The sequence below is a fragment of the Notolepis coatsorum genome, assembly GCF_963971535.1.
Source record: "Notolepis coatsorum genome assembly, chromosome: 9".
NCBI classification, from domain to species: domain Eukaryota; kingdom Metazoa; phylum Chordata; class Actinopteri; order Aulopiformes; family Paralepididae; genus Notolepis; species Notolepis coatsorum.
In genome coordinates this window covers 43,249,155-43,268,833 of record NC_140173.1, presented here as the reverse complement: position 1 = coordinate 43,268,833, position 19,679 = coordinate 43,249,155, and the positions used below count along the sequence as shown (strand labels likewise).

The 19,679-nt window shown below is 41.9% G+C and overlaps 1 protein-coding gene across 1 annotated transcript in view; it reads left to right on the top strand.

The window, feature by feature from the left end:
• abcc2 (ATP binding cassette subfamily C member 2) overlaps positions 1-19,679 on the top strand; it is a gene marked incomplete at its 3' end in the record, with an annotated part of 254,616 nt that overhangs the window by 67,123 nt on the left and 167,814 nt on the right. The window contains exons 9-11 of the mRNA XM_084321278.1: positions 1,595-1,772; positions 11,886-12,140; positions 15,722-15,787. Of these exons, the coding sequence (XP_084177404.1) occupies positions 1,595-1,772; positions 11,886-12,140; positions 15,722-15,787 (499 nt within the window). The remainder of the gene's footprint in view (positions 1-1,594; positions 1,773-11,885; positions 12,141-15,721; positions 15,788-19,679) is intronic.

Here is a 19,679-nt window from a genome sequence, read left to right as displayed (position 1 = left end):
TAGCCAGCAGCCTGCGCACATATATTATATATACATTCCCAGCATAATATTCTGGGTTGGCATAGCCTAGCCTGGCCTAATAGACTCGCCGCCTATGACTGCACAGGGTGCCACTGTTTTATATTTCATACGTTTACATTGTTTGTCTTGACACTTTTGCAAAGATCATGATTGTTCTGTTCTTATAGCCGATAGTCGACTGTCCATTTGGGCTGTGGGGGGTGCTTAATGTCTGAAGGAGTCGACTGAAGGCTTCTTGTCCTCTGTGAAAGCATGTAATTGGTTCACTGATGGATACATCTTGATATTTGTCTAGTGTGTGTTCATTAGACGGGTGAAATCCTCTTTCAGTGCATCTGTGCCCGTTTTCTTAGGCAGTTAGCCTCGCTGGTATGCGTGCTGTTAGCGTTAGCAACGCTTCTAGGCCTCTTTGCTTTTGGAAAGAATGATGAATTGAAAATATAAAATTTGTATTTATTTTTTTGCATTAGACTAAGAGGTTGGCAGTCAACTACGGCTTCTTTCAATCGATTAGTTGACTATTCAACTAATCGAGGTCGGCCCTAATTGGCATAAATGGAAACATTTTTGCAAATAGATCAGGTTGCACATATCCTCTCTTTCCCTGGCCTGATATACCCCCTGTTATCACCCCCTCCCATGAGAGCCTGCTTTTGGTTATCTCCCATGACCTATCTCTTTTCTGGCACCTAAGGTTCAACACAACCTCTGGCCTCCTAGATTCATTCCCTCCCTTAGTGGGATATACAGGTCAGAAGTAAGAAGAGACTGACTGACTTAAGGTCCCAAGTGAACTTAGACCTATATACTGTAATTGTGTTAATGGTTTTATCTTATAAGAAAACTCAAATCCATCATCCCCTAACTACCCCCTAACTCAAACACCACTCCTTAACCGCTTGTCAGATCATCATGAAATGTAAAATGTGTTGGTACACTTAAAGTATATGAAGACATACCATTTGACCAGATTAGACCAGGGTCAAAAGGTGTCACTGAACAGCCACCGACAGCATGAGTCTAGTTCTCAGTGGAGCCGGGAGAACAATCCTTGGCGGTAATCTAGATCTAATCTAGATCCACAGTCAGGACAGCCGAAACCCCACCAATATTTCGCCGTTGACTAAAAACACACTTCTTCAATCAATATCTGAAATGAAGGAGAGAAAAATTATTATAATAACCTTCATACTGTCTTTTACTATCATGCACTTTTCCACTAAATAATATTCCTTGTCTATATTATTACCTACTATGCTAATATGTCTTTACTACTATGCACTGTTTGATGAACATTGTTACTCAGCTGAAAGCGTTGTACTCTTCCTGCTGACCTGTTGCAAGTTGTAAGTCGCTTTGGATAAAAGCGTCAGCTGAATGACAAAATGTAAATGTAAAATGTAGACCTTCATATAGCAGTTCCGATAGCAGGCCTCTTAAGCATCAAGCCAAATAATGGCCATGAGATGTTTGATGTTACAACAACCATACCTCGGGTTGCAATGGTCACACAACCATTAAGTGGATTCTATTTTGAGTTGTCCCCCTAAAGTACAGATTTGGTATGTTCCAGGATGATGATCGCCTTCACTCAGGACACGGCTATATACGCCTGGAAGGGGTACCTCTACGCTGTGCTGCTGTTGCTGGTAGCTGTTCTCCAGTCTCTCTTCCTGCAGCAGTACTTCCAGCGCTGCTTCGTCCTGGGGATGAAGGTCCGCACTGCCATCACGGCCGCCGTGTACAAGAAGGTAATTGTTAGGGATGTCCGATATTATCGGCCTACCGATATTATCGGCCAATATTGGCATTAAAATGTAATATGGGAAAATATTGGTATCAGTTTAAAAAATAAAAATAAAATAAATTTAATTTTTATTTTACATTTATTTAACCGTTATTTACCCAGGCAAGCAAGTAAGAACAAATTATTATTTTATTTATTGTCAAAGTATGCATAATGTTGTGTTAATTCCACGACATGTAATGTTAAGTTTTTTTGGGGGGGGGGGGGGGGGGGGGGGGGGGCAGGGTGCGAACCATGGGGGAGCTAGGGGAGCCATGGCTCCCCTAGATGAGACATCAGCTCCCCTGAAAACATGATTTGTGAATTTTTGGGGGGTCTCTAAAATACTGACAATAAATGCAATTTTTGCCATGCATTTCTCATTTTTCTGTAATTTTCTGTATTGTCATCATCGTGTATAATGTGTAAAATTAGGCTATTTTGATGTATGATTCATGATTTGCGCACGAATTCACCGTAATAGACAATAGCATAAATCTATGGGGTTGCGGCACTGCAGATATACCCTACTCGTAATAGATGGCAACATGCATGCTATTCTTGCGTTTACCATTCGGAGCGTGGCGGCGCTGCAGCCTGCAGGCACAAATCAAACGTCACCCGCCGTTTTAAAAGAAAAAAAATACATGTATTCAGGATAATGTCGAAAGTTAAACGAAATATCAAAGAAGTAAGCCTTCTAACCAATTTTGGTTTTACAAAGAAGGGGAAGCTTCCTACAGGCGATATAGGCGGTTGCCAGGGGCAACAGTTTTGGCGCCCCCCTCTATATCTGCAACCATTATTTATTTATTGGAAGAGTTTTCAAAATTATGCAGACAGTTATACATATTATACATCTTCCATTTTTTTTTCCCCACCCATCCCCCCCACGAAGAGCGACAACAAACATACATATAATACATGAAAATACAAAATAAAAATATGTAAAAAGAAAAAAAAAAGAAACGATGATACTAATATAACTGAGATGAAAAGACGAAACATTTTAAGAAATAAATAAAAATAGGGAAAAGGCAGAGAGGGGGGGGACTCAGTCGTCACAACCAGGCAGGGATGTCAAGGATTCTATGTGCTTTAAAAGGGGGTCTATAAGTCTTCTCAAAGGTATTCCAGGAGCCAATAGGGCCTTTGAGGGAGAATCTGAGCTTTTCAAGATTAATAGATAATAGTAGTTCCTTAACCCACCTATTGTGAGATGGAGGTTGAGTATGTTTCCACTTAAAAAGAATAAGTCGCCTGGCTAATAAAGGGGAGAAGGCAAGAACAGGATGTGATATTTTGGAGGGTAGAGGCTGCAGAGGAACACCGAACAAGGCCACGAGAGGATCAAGGGTGATAGTAAGGTTGTAGGCTGTGCCGATAGTTTAAAAAATGTCAGACCAGAATGTGGCAAGGCTGGGGCAGGACCAGAACATGTGGGTGTGATCGGCAGGGGATTGTTTGCATCTATTACATGCGTCAGAGATGTTGGGGTACATTCGAGAGAGTCTCGAGTTTGTATAGTGGACTTTGTGTATAACCTTGCACTGTGTGAGGCCGTGTCTCGCACAGATGGAAGATGAGTGGACAGAGTCTAATGCCCAACTCCAATACTCATTAGACAATTCAATTCCCAGCTCCCACTCCCACAAGTTCTTAGGGCCGGTTCCTGGGGTATCTGTAGCGGAGCTAATCAGGTTGTAGATGTTGGAGATTAGCCGTTTTTTCCCCGGGTTGAGAACCATTAGTGAGTCTATAAGGGTTTCAGGGGGCTGACTAGGGAATTTGGGGTTCTGGTTCTGTGTGAAGTGCCTAATTTGGAAGAAACGAAACAGGTGGAATTTGGGAAGGTCGAATTTCTTTACGAGGTCTGGAAAAGACATGAAAGTCCCTTGGTCATAGAGATCATTAAAAGTGGTTATCCCTTTGTCAAACCAGACTTGAAAGGAAGAATCAGTGCAAGAGGGCAGGAATAAATTATTGTTAAAAGTGGGGGAGAGGTCAGAGGCCCTATGGAGGCCGAGGCTTTTCCTAATTTGAATCCAAATTTTAGTGGAGTCGACCACCATTGGTTTTGCAGAGAGTCCAGTAACCGACATAGGGAGTTGGGAGCACAGCAGAGAGCGAAGAGAGTATCTAGAGGAAGAGAGTTCCATGTCGACCCACACCGTGCATAAGTTGTGTCGTGCCCCTCATCCAATATAAAAGTTTGTGTATGTTACACAACCAGTAGTAGTGCTGGAAGTTAGGCAGTGCCAGTCCCCCTAGCTCTTTGGGGAGTTGTAGTATTGATCTCCTCATCCGTGGGATCTTATTGCCCCAGAGGAAGGAGCGTATTAATCGATCGAGTGTCTTAAAGAACGACTTCTTAATGAGGACTGGGATATGGGTGAAGAGATATAAAAACTTTGGTAGCACTACCATTTTGATTTCATTGACTCTGCCCACTTGTCCACCTGTTGAAGTCTAGTTTGCACTTTTCAAGAAGAGGTGAGAAGTTTTTTGAGAACATTGTTTGGATTGAGTTGGTGATGTTAACCCCTAGATATCTGAATCCATCTGTTGTATACTTAAAGGGGAAGAAAGTCTGGGGTATTTTTTTGGCTGAGGAGTTGATTGGAAAGAGTTCGCTTTTATGAAGGTTTAACTTATAGCCCGAGTATGACCCGAACTTGTCCAGTATATTAAGAATTATAGGGAGAGAGGCGGTTGGGTTAGACATATACAGAAGGAGGTCGTCTGCATATAGGGACAGTTTATGAACTTTTCCGACCCGTGTGATGCCTTCAAACCTCTCTTCCTGTCTTAACCAGATGGCCAGTGGTTCGATGGCTAGGGCAAACAGAAGGGGGGAAAGGGGGCAGCCCTGTCTGGTGCCTCGATGAAGGGGAAATGAGGCTGACTGAAGTCCGTTTGTATGGACTGAGGCGACTGGGTGTGTGTAAAGTAACTTAATCCAGGCAATAAAGTCAGGGCTAAAACCGAATTTCAGAAGTATAAAGAAGAGGTAGCCCCACTCCACTCTGTGAAAGGCCTTCTCTGCATCCAGGGAGACAATTACTTCTGGTGACATAGAGTTAGGGGAATTGAGGATATTAAGAAGCCTTCTAGTGGAGTGTCTACCCAGCATGAATCCTGTTTGGTCGATTGAGATTAAACTTGGTAATACCTGTTGTAAACATTGGGCTAGGATTTTGGATAGAATTTTTAAGTCTACATTTAAAAGTGAAATGGGTCTATAGCTGCCACATAGAAGAGGGTCCTTGTCTTTCTTGAGCAGGAGAGAGATCGAGGCCTCAGACCCTTCGAAAAGGACTCATTGTACGTTTTCTGGAGAATTGGAGCGATGGATGTAGAAAATGACTTAAAAAATTCCACGGTGAACCCATCTGGTCCCGGTATTTTACCATTCTGTAGAGACGTAATTGCTTCCAGTACCTCCGCAATCTTAATTGGACCGCCCAATGCCTTAGCTAGGTCTTTATCAATATTGGGGAAGGCAATCTGGGTTGTCCCCGTTCCATACAGTATGTCTGAAGAGCACTGTGAGGTGTACAGTTCTGAATAAAAGGCAAGGAACGTCTTGTTAATCTCTACAGGGTCTAAAATAACATCACCAGTCATGGATCGGATCTTGGGGATCAGTCTGGATAGGGATGTGGCACGTGCTTGGTGAGCTAGCAGTCTCACCGCCTTGTCACCGAATTCAAAGAACCGCTGTTTGGTCAAGAATAGCTGCTTCTGCGTTTTATTTGTGGTCAGTAAATTGAATTTAGATTGGAGTTGAAGATGTTCTTTATAAAGAACCGGGGTAGGGGCTGAGGCGTAAAGGCTATAAACCCTAGCTATATGGTCTGCGGTTGCAGTCAGATCAGCTCTTTCTGTTTTATTTAGGATGGAGATAAAAGAAATGGCCAGACCCCGCATATATGCCTATCTGTACCTCAAGAAATTCCTTGAAAGGAGTTTGGGCCAACATTGATGAGTTGAGCCTCCATTGTCGGGAAGGGGGAACATAACTAGAAAAGGTAATATCGACTGAGGTGGGGGCGTGGTCTGAGATCACAATACTGTGGTACTCACAGGAGTGTACATCTGATTGAACTTAACAAGCCCTTTATTAGTTGAATCAGGTGTGCTGGTGGTGGAATTTAACAAATACATGGAACGGCTGGGGTGTCTCGAGGAGAGGTTTGAGAACCACTGTTCTACAGTAGGGCGTACTACTGTGATACCCATTTCAAAGTGCATGTGTGCGAGGCTCGCTCTCCGCTCTCCACGCATTATTTCTACGCTCATACCGGGGGGGGGGGGGGGGGGGGGGGGCCAAAACTAGCGTAGGTCAGTGGCCAATCAGAGCGGAAAACGCGACAGCTGGATTCGATATCAGTGTCTCTGCGGTGGTAGACAGACGCTTAGTCCGCTGCGCTACCCGGGCGCAAATTAAAACTCTTGAAAACATACCTGAGGTCAACCATGGCTTAAGAACGCCTCAGTGGTCTGGCTGTAATCAGTATTAACCATGAGGTTGGTGGTCAGATCTATGATGATGTGATTGATGACTTTGCAGCGAGGAAGGCCAGAAGGATTGCACTGTAAATGGAAACCAGTAGGAGCTACAGGATAACCTTGAAGTGTGATGATAGGGAGTGGAATGTAAATAGTTCTTTAGACAAAGTGAATTTGTAATTTTTATTTATTTGTTTGTTTATTTAGCATATTATATTTTGATTATATATGTGTAACATATTTTACAATACATAATTTTATTTTAAAGCAAATTTGCATGTTATTTTATTGTTTGTTATTGTTATTATTATTATTGATTGTTAGCTAAGTTGTTTGTTTTAATTCTTTAGTGTGCACTTTACATTTCTTCTTAATTTTCTTTGAAAGCAAATTTGCACATTCTTTTATTGTTTGTTATTGTTATTATTGTGTGTTAGCTAAGTTGTTTATTTGTTTTAATTCTTTAGTGTGCACTTTACATTTATTCTTAGCTCTTGTTCTTGCTTGTAAAAAATAAAGGTGCAGTACTTTACTGTATAAGGCTATGTGTCCACTCAAAGCCTTTTTTTCAAGGCGGACTGCTTTGAAAAAAGAAGAAAAAAAAGCTTTGAGCGTCTTTCTGGGTCTCCCCAGAGCTCGCGCCAGCTGCGGATCTGCCCCTTCCTCGATGAGTTACATTGATGAGCACGCTCCTTTTCAAAAAAGTTGAACGAGTTTCAACTTTATGAGCTGAGAGCGCTCCGACCAAAAACGCTGCCGCCCAGAGATCATAAAACGCGAGGCGCGTCGCTGAGAAGAGGAGCGCGCCTGACGCTTCTCCAGCATAGAAATGAATGACAGAAAGGAGCTGCAAACTCATAAAACGTCCCCTATGGACACAAGCCCTAACTCTTAACCCTTTCACTGCCACACGGCAGAGGGTTAACCCTTTACTATCACACAACCGACGGTCGTGAAAGGGTTAACCTTCTGTGTATTGTCGCAGTGAAAAGGGTTAACCGTTTGGTAGTGCGGCAGTGAAAGGGTTAAGATGTTTTGATTTTTGGGGGGGGGGGGGGGGCGCAGTAGTGAAGCTCGCCTAGGGCGCCAAATGTGCTAGGTCCGCCCCTGGGCGAAGCAGCCAATCGACTCGACTGAGCAGGAGCCGGTAGGAGCATCTACTTCTTCAATCGCAGACAATTTTAAATTGACTGCTGGCGAAGCTAACAACGTTACACCTGCTGCAGGGACTACTTCTGTGACATGCATCTTTTGAGAATTGGGCAGATCTTCACCATCAGGTGGGTGGCGAGTAATTTTAATACTGTAAAAGCAGTCTGGAATATGCCCTGCTTTAGCGTGCCACTTTAAAACAGCAAGTGAGGACGCATCTCGCAGGCAGCTGATCCCAGGCCTTTGTGGTCGCTTCTGTGTTAAGGTAAGACCTACTTTTCCTTTACAGTAACTGTATTATTATCATTATTGCTCATTTATAAAATGTCTATCGTATGATTGTTGTGCGTTGGTTACATGCATAGCTGCGCTTCTCTCGTGTGTGGGTGCGTCACTCTTTGAGTACTGACCAGGGTGCCACTGCTGACTGGTGTGCTAATGTTGCATTTGCCTACTATAATAATGTTAGACTCTATGTGTTTGGTCGTGGACTTGTTGTTCGGTATTGGTTCATCCGTGTGTTTATGTGTAAATAGGACTGTTGTGTGTGAATTTTAGTGTTGGATCAGAGGGGTTAATCTGAGCATGTGTATTTCAACATGCGTCTTCATCATGCATGCAGACACCTGTGTGGTGTGGACTATGTGTGGTTCTGTAACGTTACTCATACCTATAGCCTATGTCAGCAAGCGTCACAGTAAAGTCCTCCCTGTTAGGCACGCGCAGCGCTGCTGCTGTTCGCACACTGGGGGGGGGGGGAACCCTGCATATATCGGTATCGGTTGATATCGGTATCGGAAATTAAGAGTTGGACAATATCGGTATATCGGATATCGGTAAAAAAGCCAATATCGAACATCCCTATTGTCACCCCTTTATTTAGAATAGGGCATTGGCAGGGGTGTGAAGTACTTGAGTAATTGTACTTTGTTACAATACTTAAGTACTGTTTTTGGGAGATTTGTACTTTACTCTAGTATTATTAGGTTTGTATACTTGTACCTTTAATCAATTACATTTCAGAAAAAAAACATACGTTTTACTCCTTTACATTTAACACTTTGGGTGCCGGGAAACGCTTAAACACGTCATTCCCGGCCATGCTCAAGTTGCCGAAGACGCTTTACAGCGTCTTTAATATCAATATTTCAAAAATCTGGGATCGGATTCATATGTCCCCTCCGCTGGCCTGAGATCCACCAGGAGGACCCACTGAGCTCTCTGGCGGTTCAGGAGCGCCATCTGGTGGCCGATCGGCGCAATCGCTTAACAGGAAGTGCCGTAGAGGTTGTGCTGGACGGCCGTATTACTTCCGGGCACTCGGTACATGTCCCGGGACTCTGGCTCGTCACACTACATAGCGATCGATTGCCAATAACTCGATAAACAACATGATTTGGACTTATATACCATTATACAAGCTGGAGATGGACCGGGTAAATCTACATCCCATAATGATAAAATGTCTACTCTCTGACTGGGACTGGGGTGAGTTTTAGCGTGTAAAGTTACCGTCTTCGATACTAACTGCTATTATCAACATTTGACCCACATTAGATGATTGGTATAACGCTGCCCACGGAATTATAAATGCCCCCTAGCCCATCCGGTCAACATCAGATGACGTGTAGTAACTTCTAGAAGTACGTCTAGTTGGAATTTTTTATATCACGCTGATTGCCATAAACTGTATTGCATCATCAATATAATGTATTTGGGGCTATAGATCACGTTCTGGAGAAAGCTGCAGAAAGAGATGAAAACATACTTATACATTAGACCATACGTTACTATGAATATGTGAATGAAAAAGTTTAACGTTGCTACACAATGAACAATACATATAGGACTTTGAATGGGCCCTAATAATGGCAATGTAGCAATATAATTTAAAAAGTTATAGCCCTGCAAAGAAGGGGACTTTCTCTATAGACAAATAGAGCCGGCAACCTATGGTTGATAATGAATTTAACCCATGGCAGCCAAAGTGTTAAAATGCAGACCTACAAAGTACAAATCCCTCAAATCAAATCAAATCAAATTTATTTGTAAGGCCCGACAACACACGTTAATGTCCCCATGGGCCGGACACGTCTTCTTTAAACAAGTCAAGAAGAAACATAACAATAAGTCAAGAACAAAACAGGAACACCATAAGGTCCAACAAATTTTAAATAAATGCAAAATAAATGAATGAATGCAAACACACATACCACGCGAAGGTAAGGAAAAACTCACTAAAACCTATCAATAGGAAAAAATGCACCACAGGCAGTGTGGAGGAGAGAAACCTTAGAAGGGCCATCCAAGGGGGGATCTCCTTTCTTAGATGTCGGTGATAGTAGTGTTGCAGACGGACAGTTGGTAAGCATGCACTCATGTGTGTAGATAAATGATGATGATGATGATGATGATGATGATGATGATGATGAAACACAGATGAGTGCATGCAATAGCAACTGAACATTTTGAAAAAGTTAAGATAGAGCTGATAGCGATAGCAACTGAACATTTTGAAAGATTAGAGATAGAGCTGTTAGCGGATCTATTTGAGGCACAGCCTGGGGCGGCGCAGGTCCAACTGTTTTAATTAGTATATTAATGTTTCTCTGGCCAAACTAACGTTAACGTTATTAATCCTGCGACCGCACTTTATTTAAAAACAGTCAATCAAATCCCCATCAATGGAAAATGAACCCGCCCATACCCCATGCTGATTGGTCCTTGTGCGAGACTAGAAAGCGGGGATCTTTGATTAAACACCTGCTATCAGAAGAATAGACAGTCAGAGTGACAAGCTACAGAAGATGGCCACAAACGATAGTACGAGTGATGAAGAGGACAAAACGGAACATTCCATTGCCCCGGAATTAAAAAAAAGCTTTAACTTTTACTTTTTAGTACATACATTTAAAAGTAGAAACTTTTAAAACTTTTAATCAAGTGTGTTTTTAGCCAGATACTCAGACTTTTACTTGAGTACGATTTTGAAACGGTACACATACAGTACTTTCACTTAAAGGGGAACTATTTTACTATTTCTTTCACTATTTGGGCACTTTTACACAATTCCTGTGAGTCTATGGAACACCTCTGTAATTTTTTTTTTTTTTTATTCATTGTTTTGTATTTCTAATGAAGTACTCAAAAACAGCATTTTTCTACCTCAAGATCTTTAGCCGTTTTGAGCCTGGGCACCTAAACCACTGCGGGGCCTGATGCTACACAGCCACATTATTATGCAGCTGAGACATCTGACATCACAGATCAGCACATTTTCAGATGACTCAGTTCAGTGAGGGTGAATATTGTGAGAGGAGAATTGGAAGAATGCGCCAATATGAGAATTAGAGACATAGATCATATTAATATAAGTCCACATAGCTATGAAACAATGCTAAACACTGAAAAAGGCCATTTATAAGATAGTTCCCCTTTAAGTATAATTTCTGGGTACTTTTTACACAGCCTGTTGAAATCGCCCGCAACCACAATAGCAGCGTCAACATTAGCTGTTTGGAGTTCAGCCAAAGACTCATCCCCCCGACCTACTGTACCACAAACCGCCTGGACTGGTCCTTTATACCCGCAGCCATCAGGCTCTACAACAAAGGGCTCGGACGGCCGGCTCTGCTGCCAGAACTATCACTGTCAGAACTGGGGACTTGAGAACTAGAGACTCGTATCACTGGACTATCTTGTATTTGTACTTTTTTATATTATATTGTATTTGTATTTATATTTTATAATTGTATATTGTATCTATAGTGTAGATACTGGTCTGTATAGGAATGTGAAGCTCTGTATCCCCCCCCCCCATGCTGCTTTGACACCCGAATTTCCCCAAGGGGATTAATAAAGGATCATCTTATCTTATCTTAACACAGTCGAGGTCAGAGGTCATCAAGATGAACTATGTGCTTAGGAATGTTTCAACCACCTGACACTAGAGCAAGAGAGACAATTGACTCTAGTCGTCACTACAAGGAGGAAATGGTCAGGCTACATTACTAATGAAATATGCATAAAGATTCTATAATGCTATGTTGATTCCGGTCACATCACCCCTCCTTACCCTCCCTGTTTCCTCTCTCTCTCTCTCGCTCTCTCTCTCTCTCTCTCTCTCTCTCTCTCTCTCTCTCTCTCTCTCTCTTTCTCTCTCTCTCTCTCTCTCTCTCTCTCTCTCTCTCTCTCTCTCTCTCTCTCTCCCCCTGTCTTTCTTTCTGTCTCTCTTTCTCTCTCTCTTCCTCCGACTCTCTTCCTTACTTCTTCCCTCCCTCTCTCTCTTCCTTACTTCCTCCCTCCCTCTCTGTCTCTGTCTCTCTCTGTCTATCTCTCTCTTCCTCCCTCTCTCTTCCTTACTTCTTCCCTCCCTCTCTCTTCCTTACTTCTTCCCTCCCTCTCTCTCTCGCAGGCCTTGGTGGTTTCTAACGAAGCTCGCAAACAGTCGACCGTCGGTGAGACGGTGAACCTGATGTCAGCAGACGCCCAGCGCTTCAACGACGTCATCAATTTCATCCACCTGCTGTGGTCCTGTCCTCTGCAGATAGTGCTCTCCATCGCCTTCCTGTGGCTGGAGCTGGGCCCCGCCGTCCTGGCCGGCCTGGCCGTCATGGTGCTCATGGTGCCCATAAATGGCTTGCTCGCTGCCAAGTCCAGACGCGTCCAGGTTAGTTTTCTGAATCCATATTATGGCCGGGAGTTAAAAAAAAAGTTGACTGTTTGAGTTCGAATTCTCATTTGAATATGGATTTGTAACTGTTTTTGTGCAATAGGAGGATGGCTTTGAATTCCTCCTGATTTGCAAATTGCATTATTTTGAAACCCACTTTTAGTAACCCCTTACCGTCTCTCAGTTCTATTCATAAGATAAGATAAGATAAGATGGGCTGCATGGTGGCGTAGTGCATTAGTGCTGTTGCCTCACAGCAAGAAGGTCCTGGGTTCAAACCCCAGCAGCAGGCCTTTCTGTGTGGAGTTTGCATGTTCTCCCCGTGTTTGCCTGGGTTTCCTCCAGGTTTCTTCCCACACCAAAAGACATGCATGCTACAGTAGGTTTCCTGCCATTGCCCTTGACCAAGGTACTGGCATTACTACTGGAGTTGGTCTCTTGACCAAGGTAATGGCATTACAGCTGGAGTTGGTCTCTTGACCAAGGTAATGGCATTACAGCTGGAGGCATCATAGCAGCATGGAGGAGGGGGAGGGGAGGTACAGGTATGCTTGTGACGTATCGACCTTCCTATAAACAGTTTCCAGGTCCAAGCTTCCCACGTTGGCTGAGGCTCTGGTCTTTTCAACACGCCTCAGTTTCCCTTGTTGTTTTAATAGATCTGAGTCATAATAAACTGTTTGGGGCTAGTAGGCCTGTCCCCGACTAAGGATTTGGATAGTCGACTTTGATTGGCCGGGGGGGGGGTCATTCCATTTGGGCTGTGGGGGGTGTCTGAAGGAGTCGACTGAAGGCTTCTTGTCCTCTGCGAAAGCAAGCAATTGGTCTACTGATGGACACATCTTGATATTTGTCTAGTGCAGTGGAGGTTTCTCTATGACAACACGTGAAACACAAATTCACTCATAATTCATAATAATTATTAATTTACATATACCTATATAAAAAAAAATATATATATATTTTTTTTAAATTATTATTATTATTATTTTTTTTATTATAAATGTTTTCCTCTGTAAAAAAAATGCCAGTGATTTTTTTTCTTCAAAAATGGCCAAAATGTACAGCTCTGAGCAGGCCTGCACTGCAGTATTGCCTGCAGTAATTATTCGTGAAGAAAACTTCACAGGTGTGACCCATTGTTAAATAAATAATAAATAACAGCAAATCAAAATAGGCTATTAACTTCATCTAAGCACGGTCTGTGCAGTTAAACTCTTGCCATTGAATGGAGGTTTGATTGATTGACAGCCCTTGACATCCAATACACGGAGGTTGAATATGATTGGCAGCCTTGCAAATCCAATCAGAGATTTCTGCATTGCAAAGTCAAAATGGGTCCAGCTGCATGTGAGGAGGATAGGTTTAGCTCGGGCCAATCTCAAGTTTCTCAAGTTTCTTTATTAGTTGTCATACAGAAGTACAGAATACTTTTATACAAAATGTAACATAAAGAAGCATTTTGTATAAAAGTATTCTGTACTTCTGTATGACAACTAATAAAGAAACTTGAGAAACTTGAGATTGGCCCGAGCTAAACCTATCCTCCTCACATGCAGCTGGACCCATTTTGACTATGTGAAAGTTGAGACTATGAGAAAGTTGTTGTTTAGTAGTTAGTAAGCTGTACAGCTATAACAAGTCAGGCTAAATTAAACTTTGCGCCAACATTAGGACCGAAGTATAAACCAGCAACTGAGCAACATGAAGAAGTGGATTTATGCATCTGGATCAGAAAAAACGTTGTGGATGAAAAAGTAAGTAGGCTACAGTGCTTGTATGCTAACAGTAGCTAGGCAGCTTAGCCTACATCACAATGATAATCACCAAGCTAACTTACTGTACACACTGTAGGGCTGGGCAATTAATCGAAACAGAATCGCGATATCGATTCATAGACCTATGCAATCTAATTTCTAAGTTATGACTATTTTCTTTTATTAAAAAAAAACGTTTTTTTTTTTTTTTATTATTTTATCTGGGTTGAACATGATTTGTGGAACTCCCTCTGGTGTTGTGGTCGTGGTATTCACTGACCTTTGGGAAGTATTTCGACATGCACATGGGTATCTTAGTGGTGTAGTGTATCTTGTAGACCAGGCCCATTGCAAGTTGCTGTACTCTGTCGTCTACTCTAAGCCATCCTAGGTTGTCAAAGTGGACAGGGGTGAGGTGGGTTTTAGGAGTAAGGTCAAGCAGTAGTCTGACCAGTTTGTTTTGTGATGTTTGTAATCTTGTTTTTAGTGCCTTTGAGGTGCTTTGGTACCATGAGGTGCAAGCATAGTCGTAGTACCCTTGAATGAGTGCTCCTGTTAGAGTCTTCAAGGTATTCTTGTTTACCAGAGAGGAGATCCGGTACAGGAATCTAGTTCGTTGGTTGACTTAGTTTTATTACATTGGATCCCATTTTGTCACAGGAAAGATTTGCCTCTATAGGATGGAACCCAGGTAGGTAATTTCATCTTTCCTTTTAAGATAAGATAAGATATTCCTTTATTGATCCCCTTGGGGAAATTCAGGCATCATAGCAGCATGGGGGAAGGGGGGGGGGGTACAGGTAGTGAAAACAACACAAGCAGTGTAAACAAATAGGTCAATATAATTTACTATCTAACTAACTGAAATATACATTTTTCATTATTCACAGTATCACAGTATCCACATAAGGTGCAGTATGCATAAGGTAGTGTTATTGTCCTACTTGGGTTCCTATTAGTTCTAGGTCGATGTCTGGCAGCAGTCGCTGCCCACTGTTGTGGAGCCTGATGGCCACTGGTATGAAGGACTGTCCGAGGCGGTTAGTTGAGTGTCGGGGGGGTATGAGTCTGTGGCTTCCTTGTCACCTTCACCTAATATGTTTTGATCTGGTCAGGTGCGCTGTCACCTAAAATGTTTTGATCTGATCAGGTGCGCTGTCACCTAATATGTTTTGATCTGGTCAGGTGCGCTGTCACCTAATATGATTTCATCTGGTCAGGTGCGCTGTCACCTAATATGTTTTCATCTGGTCAGGTCCGCTGTCACCTAATGTTAATATGTTTTCATCTGTGTCCACTGACCACTGACACACAGTGGGGGATGTTTTAAAAATATTATTTAATATATAATATAATATAATAATTTGTGCTTCACCTAAAAATTTGGTCAGCAGCCTCCACTGGTCTAGTGTGTGAAATCCTCTTTCAGTGCCTCTGTGCCCGTTTTCTTAGGCAGTTAGCATCGCTGGTATGTGCGCCATTATTGTTAGCCATGCTTCTAGGTCTCTTTGCATTCGGAGAGAATGATAAAAAAATAAATAAACATAAACAAATGCATTCTTTTTTATATATTTTTTTGCATTCGACTAAGAGGTTGGCAGTCGACAACGGCTCATTTCGATCGATTAGTCGACTATTCTACTAGTCGAGGTCAGCCCTAGCTCCTAGTATCTCCCGCTGTCTGAAGCGGAGCGTTTGGTCCCCGGACATATATATATACGTCACGCAGACTTAACTGTCAGACTTATTAACAGCCCCATGGGCAATGTGGTTCCACACACTTTTATAGGTCATAATTGTCTCCTTTTCTCCCCCTTTCAGATTGAAAACATGAAATTCAAAGACAAAAGAATGAAAATCATGAATGAGATTCTGAACGGTATAAAGGTAAGTGCTGAGAAGGTCAAGAGGGAGATGTGCGTGTAGGTAAGTAGGGGGTGTCTGCCAAGGGCTTTTGTGTTCAAACAGGTTGGAGGCTTAAGCCATTTTGTCAGGAAAAGCCTTTCAAATGGAGTCTTTGTGACAGTGTAAGGCCCAGGTTACACAAGGGGAAAACAGGAACGTTGTATTTTCGAATGATTTCGTTTGCATGTCCAAGTTAAATGGCAACAGCGTTTTAGCTGGCATTTTTGTTTTCCTAGCGGCAACGCTCCAAGGGGGTTTTCATTCTCAAAGTCCCTTGGAACGGTGCCATGTAACCTCGCACGAGCCCGAGCCGGTGCCGCTCACGTCCAACGCCCATGCACACTAGACACCGACGTCCGGTGAGAACCGGAGGAGAACAGGATCCAGCCATATTTTTACAGCACTGGATTAGTCAAGATGAACGGCCAAGTAGCTCAGGTGTTTGCGGTCTTTATTCGTTTTAACTTCTTTAATTCACATTTTCTTTAGATTGCAATAATGCAACTGCAAGACATAATTGCCTTTTATTTGTAATTGTTAGGCTATTTTAATCCACCATTTAGGGCTAAACGGTGTATTCAAAATAGCCTAACAAATAAAAGATAATATGTCTCGGAACATAACATTGCTCAAGACGTAAAATATGCTGTAAAAGATAGCCACTTATAGTTAGTCTGAGGTGATCATTCATCTGGATAACCAAGGCACGGATTTTGTCGAGGCAGGTAGCGTTATGTCGGGAAAATTGGTATCTAGCCTGGTGTATTTTTCGTCCACAAAAAATAGAGCCTCTAATAAATATTCGAGAGACGTAAAAGACGCCGTAAAAGATAGCCACTTATACTTGCCCTGATGCCTGGCAGTGTATAGGCAGTGTAAAAAGGTCATGGTGCAAGATGAGGGTATATATGCCCTCTCAGTTATATTTGCCCTATAAATATATGTATGTATATATATATATGCAGTAAATATAAATATATAAATGTAAATATTATTATTTGTAGGAGCCATTTCATTTGATTTAATAGTTTTGACTAAATAGCGCCGCCACTGGTCGCCTTGTAAAATGGCACCATGGTCCTCCTATTAATTATGGCCCAGCTGTGTGTAAACGCACACGCCAGACAAGAAACAGATTTTCAACCGCTCGCTTGCTACACACACACACACAGCGCAGATTGAATGAATGAAAGACTGAAAGAAAGACTTTGTTTAGAATCATTTTGAGTTTATTTGAAACCCTTTTGCTGCGCCTGTTTGTTTTGAAACCCTTTTAGTACAAGTCTGGAGCCTGTTTTTGTTTCATTGTTTTCCCCGTTATTATTTGGAACTTTTACACAACTCCTTCCATAAAACTCAACCGGTTCGAACCCATCAGATGCAACTATCAACAAACATCAAACAGTGAGTAACAAAACAGCCCAAGTCAATGTGGTGTGAGCGCGTTGAAGACGTATCCTGGCTTAGATAGGCAAATTGAGCCTACATTCAAGTTGAAAATCTTTCTGATACGGACACAATTAATGGAATTTGATGGATCAAAAGGATCTAATGGATGTGTCACGCTATTGAGAACAATGGAATGTGCAATACAATTGGATAAATGAACGCGAAAGACGCGCATTTAAAATGGGATCAAAAGGATCTAATGGATGTCACGCTATTGAGAACAATGGACTGTACAATATAATTGGATAAATGAACGCGAAAGACGCGCATTTAAAATGGGATCAAAAGGATCTAATGGATGTGTCACGCTATTGAGAACAATGGACTGTACAATATAATTGGATAAATGAACGCGAAGAACGCGCATTTAAAATGGATTTGAAGGAATATTATGTCATCATCAAATAAACCCTGTGCACCGTTATAAATTTGAATTTGGACAATAATTGCTGCTTAACAATGTCTGGACAGGATAATGAGGAATTGGGCCATTCTGAAGCTGTGATTGTGACTGAAGTTACAGCCGTTCACACTTCTGATACAAATGTTGATTTGCCTGTGGTTGAGGGAAAGAGACAAGTGAAACCCACACAACGGGCACTTGAGGCTAATTATGCAAAACAATGTAATAGAAGAAAAGCTAAACTTGGACAACTCACAAGCAAAAGAAATGTGTTACAAGCACTTATGGTTGATTACAATAATGTGGAATTGGTTAGACAAGAATACAATGAATTTAATTCTAAAACAAATGACTTCAAATCACTTCACAAAACAGTACAGCAGCTGTTATCAGAAGAGGAAGCGTCAGAAGAACAAGATCAGTGGTACATGCCGAAGTTCAAAATCATATGTGATTTTCATGATAAAGTTATAGAATGGATAAATAATGCCCCTGCAGCTATGGCACAAAAGCCACCAGAAGTCACACCAGCAGTGACACCAGCACAAAGTGTGAAATCATTTGGCAATAATTCAGTTGGCATGAAATCCACTTCAAGCACTGCAGCATTAAGACAGGTAGAGGCCGAAAGAGCCAATCTAGCCACACGTTCTGCTTATCTCAAACAAAGACAAGCATTTGAATTTCAGGAGGCACAGCTCAAAGCAAGAAAGGAAGCATTTGAATTGGAAGTGGAAATTGCAGCTGCTGATGCCAGGTTAAAAGTTCTGGATGTTACTAAACATGTAGACACCAGGCTTGATGTTAACCCCTTAATCCACATCAATGAATATTTTGACTCAATGCAATCCTTACCAGTGGACAGCCATAAGGTTAATTATAGATTGGATGATGAAGAGGAAGATGATGACTATGAAGAGAATAATGATGATGATGATGATGATGATGATGATGATGATGATGATGATGATGATGATGAAAATTATGAATTTGAAGGAGCAGCTTCCCATCCACCACTGAGACGAAGGTCTCAACATGCCCGTAGTGGCCAATTATGGCAGCCACAGAAACAAATGGCTCAGCAGCCTACAAGGTCACGAATGCCTGTTGCTCACCAACAACCCCAACAGCCTAACCCAAACTTTGGCTTGCAAGATGGTGCTCAGGTTAATGTTCAACCAGGCGGAGCCATGATGGACATTTTGAGAAAACAAAATGAAATCACAGAAATGTTAATTCAAGAACAGAGGTTCTCACTCTTGCCTTCTAGAGAGATTCCTGTTTTTAAAGGTGATCCATTAAGTTATGTCTCTTTCATTAGTACATTTGAACATTGTATAGAAAGCAAGACAAGTAACAACAGAGATCGACTGCTCTTTCTTGAACAGTTTACAGATGGAGAACCAAAGGCAATTGTGAGAAGCTGCCTTCACATGGATTCCCAAAAAGGCTATGTGAAAGCAAAACGGCTGCTACGCAAACATTTTGGAAATGAGGTTCTCATTGCTGCTGCCTATCAGGAACAAATTCTGAATTGGGATGCAATCCGATCAGAAGATGGTAAAGCCTTACACAAATACTCACTTTTCTTGAGAACATGCTGCAATGCTATGAGCAATAATGAAATTCTGCAAGACATGAACAATCCTACACACTTGAAATCTGTCTTGTCAAAACTGCCATTCAAGCACAGAGAGAGGTGGAGGACAGTAGCATATGGTTACTATGAGCGTACACACAGAAGAGATAAGTTCCCACAACTTGTAAATTTCATTGAAAGGCAAGCAAACATTGCCATTGATCCCCTCTTTGGAGAAATACAAGACACAAAACCGAAAGACAAGAGGACAATCCCTCCTCTGCGAAACAGTATTTTGAAATCTGTAGCAGTTTCATCATACACTAAAGGCAATTATAAGAGCAGTTTTGCGACAGTAACAGAATCCTCAGAACCAAAGTCACAGTCGAGCACAAGCAGCTCTGCAGCCGTGCAACAGAAAACATGTTTCTTTTGCAAAGAAA